The sequence below is a fragment of the Chrysemys picta genome, chromosome 22 (assembly GCF_011386835.1).
Source record: "Chrysemys picta bellii isolate R12L10 chromosome 22, ASM1138683v2, whole genome shotgun sequence".
In the NCBI taxonomy this organism is placed as follows: Eukaryota; Metazoa; Chordata; order Testudines; family Emydidae; genus Chrysemys; species Chrysemys picta.
In genome coordinates this window covers 16,856,636-16,870,517 of record NC_088812.1, presented here as the reverse complement: position 1 = coordinate 16,870,517, position 13,882 = coordinate 16,856,636, and the positions used below count along the sequence as shown (strand labels likewise).

At 47.1% G+C, this 13,882-nt stretch overlaps 1 protein-coding gene across 6 annotated transcripts in view; it reads right to left on the bottom strand.

The window, feature by feature from the left end:
• VDR (vitamin D receptor) overlaps positions 1-13,882 on the bottom strand; it is a 120,481-nt gene that overhangs the window by 40,507 nt on the left and 66,092 nt on the right. For all 6 annotated transcript variants that reach the window (XM_065576020.1, XM_065576019.1, XM_065576021.1 and 3 more), the window contains one exon: positions 7,700-7,830. In XM_065576020.1, the coding sequence (XP_065432092.1) occupies positions 7,700-7,830 (131 nt within the window). The remainder of the gene's footprint in view (positions 1-7,699; positions 7,831-13,882) is intronic.

The following is a 13,882-nucleotide window of genomic DNA, read 5'->3' as shown; positions in this document are numbered from 1 at the left end:
AAAAACTACAATGAGAGATGCATGAAGCCAAAGTTATGTGGAAGATGTTTAAATGGAAGTACAGCATGAATATTTCAATTGTTTGATGTGACACTATGCCACCACCAAAGAAAGGAGCTTCCACAAAGACAGGGTGCAGTATGGGGGTTGTCAATACCTTCTGTCAAACCTACTAAGGAGACAACCTCAAAGAGACAAGTGTGATGGATACCCCCTCTCTCAAGACAGTAGCTCAACCATGGACAATGCTGCCATTCAGCTCAAAGAAGTTCTCCCATGGCACAGAGCCAACTCCACCTTTACAAATCACAAAGCAATATGGAAACCAAAACCTAATTAGTTTCAAGGCATGGCTACACTTGCAGATGTAGAGCGCTGAGAGTTAAACCAGCCCTCTGAGACCGCAGCAGGGAAAGCGCTGCTGTGTGTTCACACTGTCAGCTGCAAGCGCAGCCGAGTGGCCACATTTGCGGCACTTGCAGTGGCATTGGGAGCAGTGCATTATGGGCAGCTATCCCACAGAACACCTCTTCCCATTCTGGTGCTGTGGCTTGTGGGAAGGGGGCGGAGGGGGGCGGGGCATTCTGGGCCCTGTCCCAATGTCCCATGATGCATTACTTCGCATCCCAGCAATCCCTGTGCTTCTGCCCACATTTGGCGCCATCTTTCAACGTTTTTTGTACTGCACGCTATGTCTTCCCTTTCGGTTTGCAGGAATGGATCCTGAACTTGAGAGGAATATGCTGATGGGTCTCGCCAGCATGTCATGAATTGCAGTCGAGTTACTCCTTAAAGCTACAAAGTGACAGTGAGGAGTCCGACGATGATGTCGACTCGCGTAACACACATGACACGAGATTGCTTGTGGCATTCCTGGACATGCTCACCGCAGTAGAACGCCGCTTTTGGGCTGGGAAAACAAGCACTGAGTGGTGGAATCACATCATCATGCAAGTCTGGGATGACGAGCAGTGGCTGCAGAACTTTCAGATGAGGAAAGCCACTTTCATGGGACTGGGTGCTGAACTTGCCCCCACCCTGTGGTGCAAGGACACGAGATTGAGAGCTGCCCTGCCTGTGGAAAAGCGGGTGGCTATTGTAATCTGGAAACTGGCAACTCCAGACAGCTACCGATCGGTCGCTAGCCAGTTTGGAGTGGGAAAGTCGACCGTTGGAATCGTGTTGATGCAAGTTTGCAGGGCCATTAATGGCATCCTGCTCAGAAGAACCATGACTCTGGGCAACGTGCGTGACATTGTGGCTGGCTTTGCACAAATGGGTTTCCCTAACTGCGGAGGGGCGATAGATGGGACGCATATTCCAATTCTGGCACCAGACCACCTAGCCTTCAAGTACATTAATCAGAAGGGCTATTTCTCTATGGTTCTCCAGACGCTTGTGGATCACCGTGGGTGTTTCATTGACATTAACAGAGGCTGGTCCGGAAAGGTGCATGACGCACGCATCTTTCGGAACACAGGCCTGTTCAGGAAGCTGCTGTGACGGGATGGATCACAGAAACCCCCTTGGGAGCTGCCACCCGATGTGCAAAGACTACCCCTGCTTCTGTTTTCCCTGCCAGCTCAGGACTCCAGCACCCTGTCTTGCTGGGCCAGACACTCCCGTCTGGCTCCAGATACAGACCCAGGGTCTGAATCACTTGTCCCAAAGCTGCAAGTTTTCCTGAAAACAGCTCACAGTAGTGTGCTTGTCTTTAGCACTCAGATGCCCAACTCCCAATGGGGTCTAAACCCAAATAAATCTGTTTTACCCTACATAAAGCTTATGCAGGGCAAACTCATAAATTGTTCACCCTCTATAACACTGAGAGAGATATGCACGGTTGTTTGCTCCCCCAGGTATTAATACATACTCTGAGTAAATTACTAAATAAAAAGTGATTTTATTAAATACAGAAAATAGGATTTAAGTGGTTCCAAGTAGTAACAGACAGAACAAAGTAAGTCACCAAGGAAAATAAAATAAAATGTGCAAATCTATGTCTAATCAAACTAAATACAGATTAATTTCCTCACCAGTTCCAGAGCACTCCCTTTTACAGGCTAATCTCCTTTTAGCCTGGGTCCAGCAATCACTCACACCCCCTGTAGTTACTGTCCTTTGTTTCAGTCTCCTTCAAGTATCCTGGGCGGGGGGGGGGGGGAGGGTGGTGGAGAGGCTCCTTCTTTAGCCAGCTGAAGACAAGCACACTACTGTGAGCTGTTTTCAGGTAAACTTGCAGCTTTGGGACAAGTGATTCAGACCCTGGGTCGGTGTCTGGAGCCAGACGGGAGTGTCTGGCCCAGCAAGACAAGGTGCTGGAGTCCTGAGCTGGCAGGGAAAACAGAAGCAGGGGTAGTCTTTGTACATCGGGTGGCAGCTCCCAAGGGGGTTTCTGTGATCCAACCCGTCACAGTGGCGTAGTCGGCAGGATCTGTGCACAGCTGATTGCTTTGAGATACTGGTAGTGATTTTAAGTGAGTTTTAAGTGTGGTGGCTGGAGAACAGACAAAGTGATTACTGGTTTGTTATTTTCTGTTTGCTTCTGGTGCTTTTCCAGTGAAGAGGGGTGGAAACCCAGAGGGACAAAGGGTTCCCGCTTTATGCAAAAGATATATAAAGGGGTGGAAGAGAACAAGAGGGGGGAGGGGAGCCATCATGAAGAATCCCCTAGCTATCACCTGAGCTGCAACAAGAGCTGTACCAGGGGAAAGAATTGTGCCCAGACCTGGAAGGTGTCCAGTCTGAGAAAAAAATTACTGAAACATCTGCGGGTGAGATTATCTGTATTTAGTTTGATTAGACATAGATTTGCGCATTTTATTTTATTTTGCTTGGCGACTTACTTTGTTCTGTCTGTTACTACTTGAAACCACTTAAATACTACTGTCTGTATTTAATAAAAATCACTTTTTATTTAGTAATTTACTCAGAGTATGTATTAATACCTGCGGGAGCAAACAACCGTGCATATCTCTCTATCAGTGTTATAGAGGGCGAACAATTTATGAGTTTGCCCTGCATAAGCTTTATGTAGGGTAAAACAGATTTATTTGGGTTTAGACCCCATTGGGAGTTGGGCATCTGAGTGCTAAAGACAAGCGCACTTCTGTGAGCTGTTTTCAGGTAAACTTGCAGCTTTGGGACAAGTGATTCAGACCCTGGGTCGGTGTCTGGAGCCAGATGGGAGTGTCTGGCTCAGCAAGACAGGGTGCTGGAGTCCTGAGCTGGCAGGGAAAACAGAAGCAGGGCTAGTCTTTGCACATCGGGTGGCAGCTCTCAAGGGGGTTTCTGAGATCGAACCCGTCACAGCTGCAAGCTAGGACTTTCTTCCCAGACCAGAAGATCACCATAGGGGAAGTCAAAATGCCCATTGTGATCCTTGGAGACCCCGCTTACCCTTTAATGGCTACACAAGGAGCCTTGATAGCAGCAAGGAGCAGTTCAGCAACAGGCTGAGTTGGTGCAGAGTGACAGTTGAGTTTGCTTTTGGCCATTTAAAGGGCTGCTGGAGCTGACTGTATGGGAAGCTGGACCTGGCTGATGACATCCCCACGGTTATGGCTGCATGCTGTACCCTCCATTACATTTGGGAAGGGAAGGGTGAAAGATTCACTCAGGCATGGAACTCGGAGGTTCAACACCTGGAGGCTGAATTTGAACAGCCAGAGACCAGGGCTATTAGAGGGGCTCAGCGCAGGGCTGTAAGGATTAGGGATGCCTTGAGGGAGCAATTTGATGCTGAAAGCCACCAGTCATGTTTGGTGCCCTGCACGGGAGCGAAGTGCAGTGGTTCCAATGCTAGTAGGCATCTGTGTTTGCTACGTGTGATACACTGACTTGCAGTGCCGGTTGCTTTCCTGGGCTACGGTATCTGTTACTTAACGCAATAAAGAATGTTTTCAAAGCCAAAAAAATCATTTATTGAAAAGAAACAACTGCTTCGGAAAGAGAAAGGGCATGACACATCTGTGCTGTGTGGGAGGAGGGAAGGGGGCTGGGTGGGAAATGGGACAATCACAGATTTGCCTACGTCCTGTTATCATACTCAGCGTTCCTGTCTGGAGTGCCATGCAGTGAGTGTTGCACTTCAGGCTGGCTAAAATGCACAGTGATGGGGGTTGAGTGCGGTGGCTAAGGGTCATAGTTTGCAGGGCTGGGTGATGAAGCTACAGGTGTTGGAGGCAGCTGGTGGTCATAAGAACCCGAATGGGGGTACAAGGGAAAAGAGTTTTGGGACAAGGGCTGCAGGGAGGGGCGGATGTGCTCCGTCTGCATTGCTACGAGTGCCTGTATCGAGTCTGCTTGGCGCTCCATGATGATTAGCAGCTGCGCCATGCTTTGGTGCCGGCGATCCGCATTCTGCTGGCAGAGCCTCCTTTTAGTCTCCCGCCACTCCTGAACTTTTTGATTTTCACTAAGGGACTGCTGCATGTCTTCATGCTTCCTGATTCTTCGGAGTCTTTCAGCCGTTGATAACCAGGATGGCTGGGATCTCAAGGTTGCATCTGTAAAGCCAAAATGCAACACTTAACAGAGGCAGCATTGTTCACACCAGACTGAGCAATGATTCAGCCGTACTTAAAAGACAAGTACAGTATACACAATAGCAGAAATTGCCTGTCCCAAAGCGAGTGCACATAAGCCACAGGAGCCCCCAAATGGTGAGTAAGCACAGGGGCAAGGGGGACTGATTGTTTCAGGGCCGTACTGTCCTCTGGGGTTCTGTGCCTTGGGGAGAGCCAACAGCTGCAGGGGGCCCCTGTATTGAACACTGTCCCCACATTTTCCACAAGTGACCTGGGAAGCAAGGGAGGGTTTTCTACTACAATGCAGCTTCCGCCCTGGCCCTTATGCAGCTTGCCTGTGTGCAGCAACGGTCCCCCCACCCGTCATGGCACAGGGGCGCAGCCATGTTAGCCTGACTGGGACAAGGAGCACAGTAGCTCTGCCAAGGTACCTGCGCAAGTGGATTGCCCAGCTTCTGCATGAGACCTTTGAAGAGAACACTGAGGCTGATTACCACAATGTGAGAGAACACATCAACGCCCTAGTCCGCATCTAGGCATGCCTGCAGCCCTAACCCTGCAATCCTCCTCGCCCCAAGAGCCCACACCGAACAACTACCTTCCCAAAATAAAAGTCACTTACCAGGCACCTCCTCTGATGTTTGTTCTTCCACAAGCATTGTCCGTTATGACTGGCTACCTTCCTCCTGGCTTGAAAACAGCTCCTGGCTGCATGCATCTAGGAATGTCGGGCTGTCCCCCTCCTCCTCAGCACCCTCACTTCTGTTTTCCTCCTCCTGTCTTGTTGAACTCTGTGCTCTGAAGTGTCCATACTGGTCTTCGGAGTGAAGGTGGGGTCGCCCTCAAGTATCACATCCTGCTCTTTGTAGAAACGGCAGGTCATGGGGGCAGCACCTCCTCCTGCGCTTTGTGGTAGGCATTCCACAGCTCCTTCACTTTAACCCTGCACTGCTGTTTGTCCCGGTCACAGCCCCTTTCCATCATGTCCTTTGATATCTGCCCGTAGGTATCGTAATTCCAATGGCTGGAGTGCAGCTGGGACTAGACAGCTCCTCACCCCAAACACTGATGAGGTCCAGCACCTCGCCATTGCTCCATACTGGGGATTGCCCGGCACGTAGAGGTATGGTCACCTGGAAAGATGCGCTGAGAGCACCCCACGCCTTGCTGAGCAAACAGGAAGGGGAATTTCAAAATTCCCAGAGAATTTAAAGGGCGGGTCTGACGGTTGGTCACCTGAGGGCAGGGCAGTGGAGGTCAAAAGTGATGACCAGAGTGGCTAGAACAGGCCGATCAGAGTGCATTAATAGACCAGGGCGTCCACACTGGCACCACGGCACTCCAGCCAGGGCGCAGCAAGTGTTATGCTTCTCGTGGAAGTGGATTACCGGGGCGCTCCAGCCACGGAATCCGGCCACTCTACGTGCCTTGCCAGTGTGGACACCTCAGGAGTTAGGGCACCTTGGGCTGACTTAATGTGCTCTAACTTGCAAGTTTAGCCAAGCCCTCAATTATTATACTCCTCTCAATCATTAATCAGCTCCGTCCAGAAACAATACATACCTATAGCATCCTGTTTTAACCAAACCAAGTCCTTGTAAAATGCTGAGATGTGCAAGGAAAACTTGAGTGCTATGAAATCTTTCCCCCTTTTCAACTCAGGAAACATAGGGTAAAACAGCCATGAACAGATTACGATCTCTAGTGGGTGGACATATCTCTCATATCACAATGCTCTCTAGCAAGGAATATGTTTAAGGCATTTGCATCATTTCCCTGGCATTTAACAGTGAGCAAACTGCTTTGTAAACAAACTAACAGAGCAGCTACTTCTAAAAGAGAATGAAAAACTCTGCTAGGACAAGAGGGAGATGAAGTAGATGACCCAAATTGCTGTTTGACATCTCTAATTTCTATGGGAATTCAATTTTCAAATAGAGCAGTCCACCTGTTCCTGCTGTCGGGAGACAATACAAACAAGGTTTCAAAGAAGGGCCAGGCAAGAGATGCGCTTGGCTGGGAAGCTAAAAGCGCGGATTTGGAAAGCAAATATCTACAGACGTTCGAGGACTACAAGACACTTGGAGCTCATCTAGATTAGGGAAATTGCACCCAGCATATTTCAATGACGTGATTACTGGAGTAAAGTTGATCCAGTGCAGTGTGCGCGCATTAAGGGTTTCCATCCGTGCAAGGTGTAGGATTCCCTACTTTGACTTTTATTTGGGAGCAATGTGCGTTGTCTCAAAATTTGGCCTACTGCAAAAATTCTCCTTTAAATCATTGTGAATGCTGAAAAACTCAATTCAGGACTGTGGACTTTCTTACCAATAAATTACTGCAGTCTAGTTAGACCCCAAATTAAAAATTAAGATGGGCGAGTGATACATGAAACGATCCATGTATTACTACAGACTTCTGACTTATTTGTCTATTCCATGGCAGAGTCTAGTGATTCTGGGCACCTCCATTTTTGGGTGCTCATCTGGAGATATATCTTAAAGGGGCCCGAAGTTTTAGAGGGCAGGAGCTGTCGGGGGGTGTTCATGCCCAGTGGCTGGAGCAGGAGTTGGTAGTTAGAAATCAGAGCTAAGGGTCAGAACAAGAGTCAGAGGCCAGATGCCAGAGCCCAGGGTCAGAAGCCAGGAATTGGAGCTAAGGGTCAGAATTGGGTTACCTGGAGTGAGGAAGGCTGGGAGCAATGTAGGAGCAAGGATGGGAACAAGAAGGCCCAGGAACTATCACAGCCATGGGCGAATGGTTTGAGCAGCTGTTGAACTGCTGCTGGGCTTAAGACTCTTCCAATCAACCAGGTGGTATAGCCAATCGGGCAACCTACTATAGGCCCTGTGCTTGTTAGGTTGCCCAAAGACTGGCTCTGCTGCAAACCCTGATTCCTGATAGGAGCTCAGGACTCTCTCAAAACAAGGCCCCTTTAAAAGGTGACTCCAGTTGGATGCCCAAAAAAACAAAAGCACCCAGAGAATCGCTAGTCACTTCTGAAGGTTTAGCCCAAACGTTTTAGCCTACAATTTTCAAAGTGACCTGAGAGATTCAAGTCAATGGGAACTGGTCATCTAACTTAGTCAAGTACCTTAAATCCCCAGCCTTAAACTACTGCAACACTAAAGAACATTAAGAACACAATCACTGTGCACTTGTTTACTCACATTCTTTCATCATGCCTATGTCCACACAACGCTTCAGGCGGCAGGCTTGGCAATGCCGCCGGTTATCTTTGGTGATTTTGCAGTCGCTGTTGAATGGACACGTGAACATTGCTTTTCTTTTCATGCTCCTCCTGAAAATAAAACACAAATAAATATTATGATTCCTGGACTTGTTTACTGCTAAGGAAACATTGGAGACTGTTTCAAAACATTGTGTGGGACATCTGCACTCAAACCCAGCTCTCCATTGATTGGGCTGAGGGGTGAGGATTGTAAGCGTGTGCCAGAAAAGTCCTCTAAAGTAGCTACTGTTCAGTTTCTGCAAGATGTGCATTTTAAAATTCAACTTGCATGTCTCTATGGTTTTTAAAAGGTTTAAAAATTTCTGCCCAACCCCCCCACAAACCCATAGGGTTTTTTGTCAACAAATACAACATGTACTATAAACAGGAAAATATTAGCCACAGTTTAAATTTCCCGGTTTTGGATATTGTGAAACTGGAAAGAAGAGAGTGTGGGAGGATTTACAGAGAAATACAGAATTGAACCACAAGCAGCAGAAGCAAAGGAAACCAAACCAAATTAGAGCATAGGTCAGCTTGTACCCAGCAAGGGCCTTTCAGAAGCAATGTACATTATTAAACATTTACCAGGCTTTAAAGCCTCCTGGTTGGAGGCTTGGTTGACTGGTTGGAATGTGAGAGAGAAATCCCACTGTAGGATATGGGAGAAATATTTCACTCTTTTTTCTGCATGCATGTGCATGCACTATTGCATGTGTGTGTTTGTGTCTCATGAAGATTTTTAATGCGCTTAAATCAGGACATTCAGAGGTCCCATCAAAAATATAATTTGTCTTCCTTGACCAGTCAGTATTATATGATTTCTTTGGGGTAGGGTCTAACTTTCTGTTCTGTCTTTGTACAGTGCCAAGCACAGTATGGCCCTAGTCCATGCCTAGGGCTCCAAGGCACTAGCACTATAGATGTTATATATATATATACACACACATACATACACATACACATACACAGCTCTAGCTTTTTTGCCGCCCCAAGCACCGCCTTTGGTGGCTTGCCTGTGGGAGGTCTCCAGTCCCACAGATTCGGTGGCATGCTTGCGGGAGGTCCGCCAGCCCCGCAACTTTAGCGTACCACCGCCGAACTGCTCTTTAAGCATGCTCTTTAATGACTAGTCAGTAGAAGCAGAGTGGTGCTTCTATATTAAGCTTGGTTTCTGTATTGCATGTAAAACAGGGACCCGTCATCTTTGTTTTGGATGCAGAATGCCATGTAATTTACAGTACATCTGTGAGCACAGATAGAATTGTCTGAGGAAGTTACATAGTTTGAGATAGACACAAATACAAAAATGCATCCTTTAGAAAGGAGGGGAAGTGTGACGGAGCAGCAGAGATTGGAGCAAGAACATCTCCAAGCAGAGATCTAAATAGCGAAGATACTGGGAGGGATGGCAGCCCGGGCCCGGATGTCTACACTGCAATTTTATAGCCTTGCTGCCAAGTCTGAGTCAGCTGATACGGGCCAGTTGCAGGCGTTTTATTACAGTTTAGATCTACCCAACCCCATCCAGTTAGAGAAAGATCTCAGCTTACCCATTGGGCCTACAAGTTAAAAGGTACTGAGGGGCAGCATGTATGATGGTTAGGGGTAGGGTTACCATACGTCTGGATTTTCCCGGACATGTCTGGCTTTTTGGGCTCCAAATCCCCGTCCGGGGGGAAATCCCAAAAAGCCAGACATGTCCGGGAAAATCGGGACGGGACGGGGACCGGCGGCGCGGGGGACGGGCAGTGCTGGGCGGGGGACGGGCAGTGCTGGGCGGGGGACGGGCAGTGCTGGGCGGGTCGGCACCCCAGGGCCCGAGCCGACCCAGGCTGGAGACGCCGGGGGGGCCAGACTGGGCCGCGCCTCCTCCCCCCACACCCTCCTTACCTGCTTCAGGCTTCCCGCGAATCAAATGTTCGCGGGAAGCAGGGGAGGGGGCGGAGACTTTGGGGAAGGGGCGGAGTTGGGGCGGGGCCAGGGCCCCGTGGAGTGTCCTCCTTTTGGAGGCACAAAATATGGTAACCCTAGTTAGGGGACTGGGATTGAGGAGACCTGGATGCTATTCCTGGCTCTGCCACTGACCCTGGTGGATAACCTGGATCACCTCACTTTTCTACTCTGTGCCTGTTTCCCTTCCCATCCTTTGTCTTGTCTATTTAGATTGTAAGCCCTTCAAGATGGCCTCTTACTGTATTTATGTACAATGCCTAGCACAATGGGGTCCCACACTTAGTTGGAACCCCAAGGCAGTACTGCAATACAAATACATAGCCCACATTTTGCTTTCTTCTTAAGTTCTGAATGAATCGCCTCTCCTTCCCCCTTCACTTTTCATTGCCACTTCTCTATGTGAATTCATGCAGTGGTTCAGCTGGATATATCAGGACACAGAAGCAGATAAGAGGCTTTAAGGTGAGAACTTCTCCAAACAAACATTTTCTTGGCACAAAGCTTTTTAAATTGTGTTTGCAGCTTGATCTTGCAGCCCTTATCCACTTGTGTCAATGAGGCTACTGAAAAGGAAAGGCTGAAAAATAGGACCCTCTACAAGCTAATTATAAAGACATTACATTCAACATATTTACAGTTCATTTAACTAAAAAGGGAAAACAATGTTATTGGATATGCTATAAACCAAACTTTGCTGCCTGACTAATGCTGCTGAGCGTTTCTGGGGCAGGCCCGGTCGTTGCGCTGTGTCTTGGTTGGGTGCAGCCTGATTGCCGAGCCCATGTCCCAGGAGTTGGGAGAGGGCACTATAGGTGATCTCCCACCTCCGTGCAGCCAATGGCCTTGCTCCCCACTGCCATGGTAGAGCCTCCACATTTATTTATTGACACACAAAATTTGAAGAATTTTAAAATATTGTATGCGGAATTTTTTTTGGGCGCAGAATTCCCTCCGAAGTAAATATTAAAGTTGCCTGAGTACAGGTCTCCCAAATGAGGACATTAGAAGATTAAGTCAGTTCTCTTTTTGTTTAGTGTTTGGACAAACACACAGCACAATAGCATCCTGAGCCAAGGCTGAAGCTCTGAGGTGCGATGATAATACAAATAAGAAGTTTATAGTGTATGCTTAAAGTTACTTTAGTTGGCAATTGCTCTATGGATATTTGTACTGGAATGTTTTCCGGGCAGAACATAAAGGAAGAGGAGATGTTAAAAAAATATATATATGATTCAGACTTTTCCCCCCTGCCAAATAGTTTTTTGTCAGCATAGTTAATTAGAAACAAAAACTTGTAATTAATTGGACAAAATGAACACGCATTGGCCTGTACCCACAAGAGATGGCCTACTATAGAAGAAGGTGTTGAGAGGGGATATTAGGAATTCACCCTCTCAGAGATGCTACTTATTTATATTTTGTTGTGGCCAGGGCCGGCTCCAGGCACCAGCTCAGCAAGCAGGTGCTTGGGGCGGCCAAGGGGAAGGGGTGGCATGTCGGGCTGGTCGGCGGCGGGTCCCTCTTGGAGGGAAGGACCTGCCGCCGAATAAGAAAGCGGCGCGGTGGAGCAGCCGCTGATCACGGCCTTTTTTTTTTTTTTTTTTTTGCCGCTTGGGGCGGCAAAAACCCCGGAGCCAGCCCTGGTTGTGGCTTAGTCGTTTACTGAAAGGAGGGGGAAAAAACAAACAAAAAAACCACCTCTGACTTTCAAACAAACTTTCAGTTTCACTCTCTCTCAATCTTAATTAGTACAGTGACCTTTAAGGACAAACTACCCCACCCCCCCCCGTCTAGCACATTTGTGAAACCTGTGAAATGCTCAAATTCCTGAAAGTTACTTTGTCATAACCAAAAATCACAGTGTGCCAACTGGCGTATTTTGTTAGTCATGATCTAGCCCCCAGAATTGGGGACTATCTACGCATAATGCTAGGGAGTCATTTCAGTCCTCAACCTATGGTAAAAAGTTTCCCACTTCTCATCCGAAGAAGTGAGGTTTTTACTCACGAAAGCTTATGCCCAAATAAATCTGTTAGTCTTTAAGGTGCCACCAGACTCCTTGTTTTTGTAGATACAGACTAACACGGCTACCCCCTGATACTTGTGTTAGCTGTAGACATCAGCTCTGTGATGCTTATCTAGGTATTTATACTGCACAATGAATGGGGCTCCAAAGGAACAACTGCAATTTTAAACTAATATTCTGTACGTTGAAATCACCCATGACAACCCATAATCCCAGCTAGCCCCAAATTTTCCAGGTGCTACAAAATTCCCAAATTTAGACCTAAAATTTCCAAAGTCAGTTCACTCATTCTGGTTGTCTTCTATTTTTGGGTGCCCGGTCTGAGCCGCAGTGGGCCTGATTTTCAGAGCCAAAAACACCCACAACACTGGTGAATGTCCATGGGAACTACAGGTAATTGGAATCCCTCTTAAAAAAGAGTTAGGCCCAAGGTGTCTCAAGTTTGGATACCCAACATTTGAAAGTAACCAGAACAAGTGCATGGTTTAGAACACTCACACCCCCATTATATACACACACACACACACACACACACACACACACACACACACGGAAAAAACAGAATCATCCTCAAAGGGACGCCTGTGTACAAACACCCCTGTCATTAGCTTCAGTCACTCAGGGAAGCTTGGAGGACAGAAGACTTCTGGTGTGCAATGAAGGTCACCAAATCCTGGCTCTCGCAAACCAAAGATTTCCAAGGTCAAGGACCCCAGGCTAGGGAGACCAGATGTCCCGTTTTTTGGGAGTTTTTCTTATATAGGCACCTATTATCCCCCACTCCCTGTCCTGTTTTTTCCACAGTTGCTATCTGGTCACCCTACCCCAGGCAGGGAAGATCCTGCTGCCAGACCCCTCTTTAAACCATGCATGGTGTCAGATGCCTCAGATGACCACAACTGTGCCTCAGATGACCACAACTGTAGCAATATCATCATACCATTTGACAGACCACTTGCAAGGGTCCAATCTTTACAGGTTTAAACCAAGCACCTTCACCTGGAAACCAGCTGGTAGGTTCTGCAGCTCACTGCATAGGAGACTGCAAAGCAGAAAGAACTGCTCCGTGGTGTGGGAATCAGAAATTTTAACTAAAAAGTGTTGTAACTGGCAATTATAATTATCCTTGCGTGTTTCAGTATTGCTAAATAAACCTTCAACACCTCTTACCACCAAGCTCAAAAGGAAGTCACACCTCTATGACAAGAGAGCACGGAAATTAACAGGAGGGAAAGACAGGCTCTAGGAACAGACAGGAAACCCCACTGACAGCCTGGCACAGGAGCGAAGAGAATGAACCATGAGAAAGGGAAAGTGCTTGGGTTAGCTCCATAGCTACTGCACCAATCTGTCACCTTCGTAATTGAGTCTCTTAGCCCAGCCTTTAGCAGCCTATTTCTAGACAGGAGGAAAACTGATGTCTCTGTTTATTAGGAAAAAGAAGAACAGGAGTACTTGTGGCACCTTAGAGACTAACAAATTTATTAGAGCATAAGCTTTCGTGGACTACAGCCCACTTCTTCGGATGCATCCGAAGAAGTGGGCTGTAGTCCACGAAAGCTTATGCTCTAATAAATTTGTTAGTCTCTAAGGTGCCACAAGTACTCCTGTTCTTCTTTTTGCGGATACAGACTAACACGGCTGCTACTCTGAAACCTGTTTATTAGGGTCTGTCGATTAATTGCAGTTAACTCAGGCGATTAACTCAAAAAAATTAACTGAGATTAAAAAAAAATTGCAATTAATAGCACGTTAAACAATAGAATACCAATTGAAATGTATTAAATATTTTCACGTTTTTTCTACATTTTCAAATATGAGCACTGTACACCTTGTATTCTGTGTTGTAATGGAAATCAATATATTTGAAAATGTAGAAAACATCCAAAAATATTTAAATAAATGGCATTCTATTATTGTTTAAAGGTGGGCTTAATCGTGCGATTAATTTTTTTTAATCGCTTGACAGCTCTACTGTTTATGTTTCTTTTCATTTCCTAGCTAAGAATATTTTGCTTAAAAAGAAACTGCCATATGGACACTGGGGGGGAAAAAAGGGGACGCAACCATCCCAGGAGACAAAATACGCTCTTCTCCCACGAAGACAAACCAGGTGGGGTTAATTGGTCCCCATGAGGT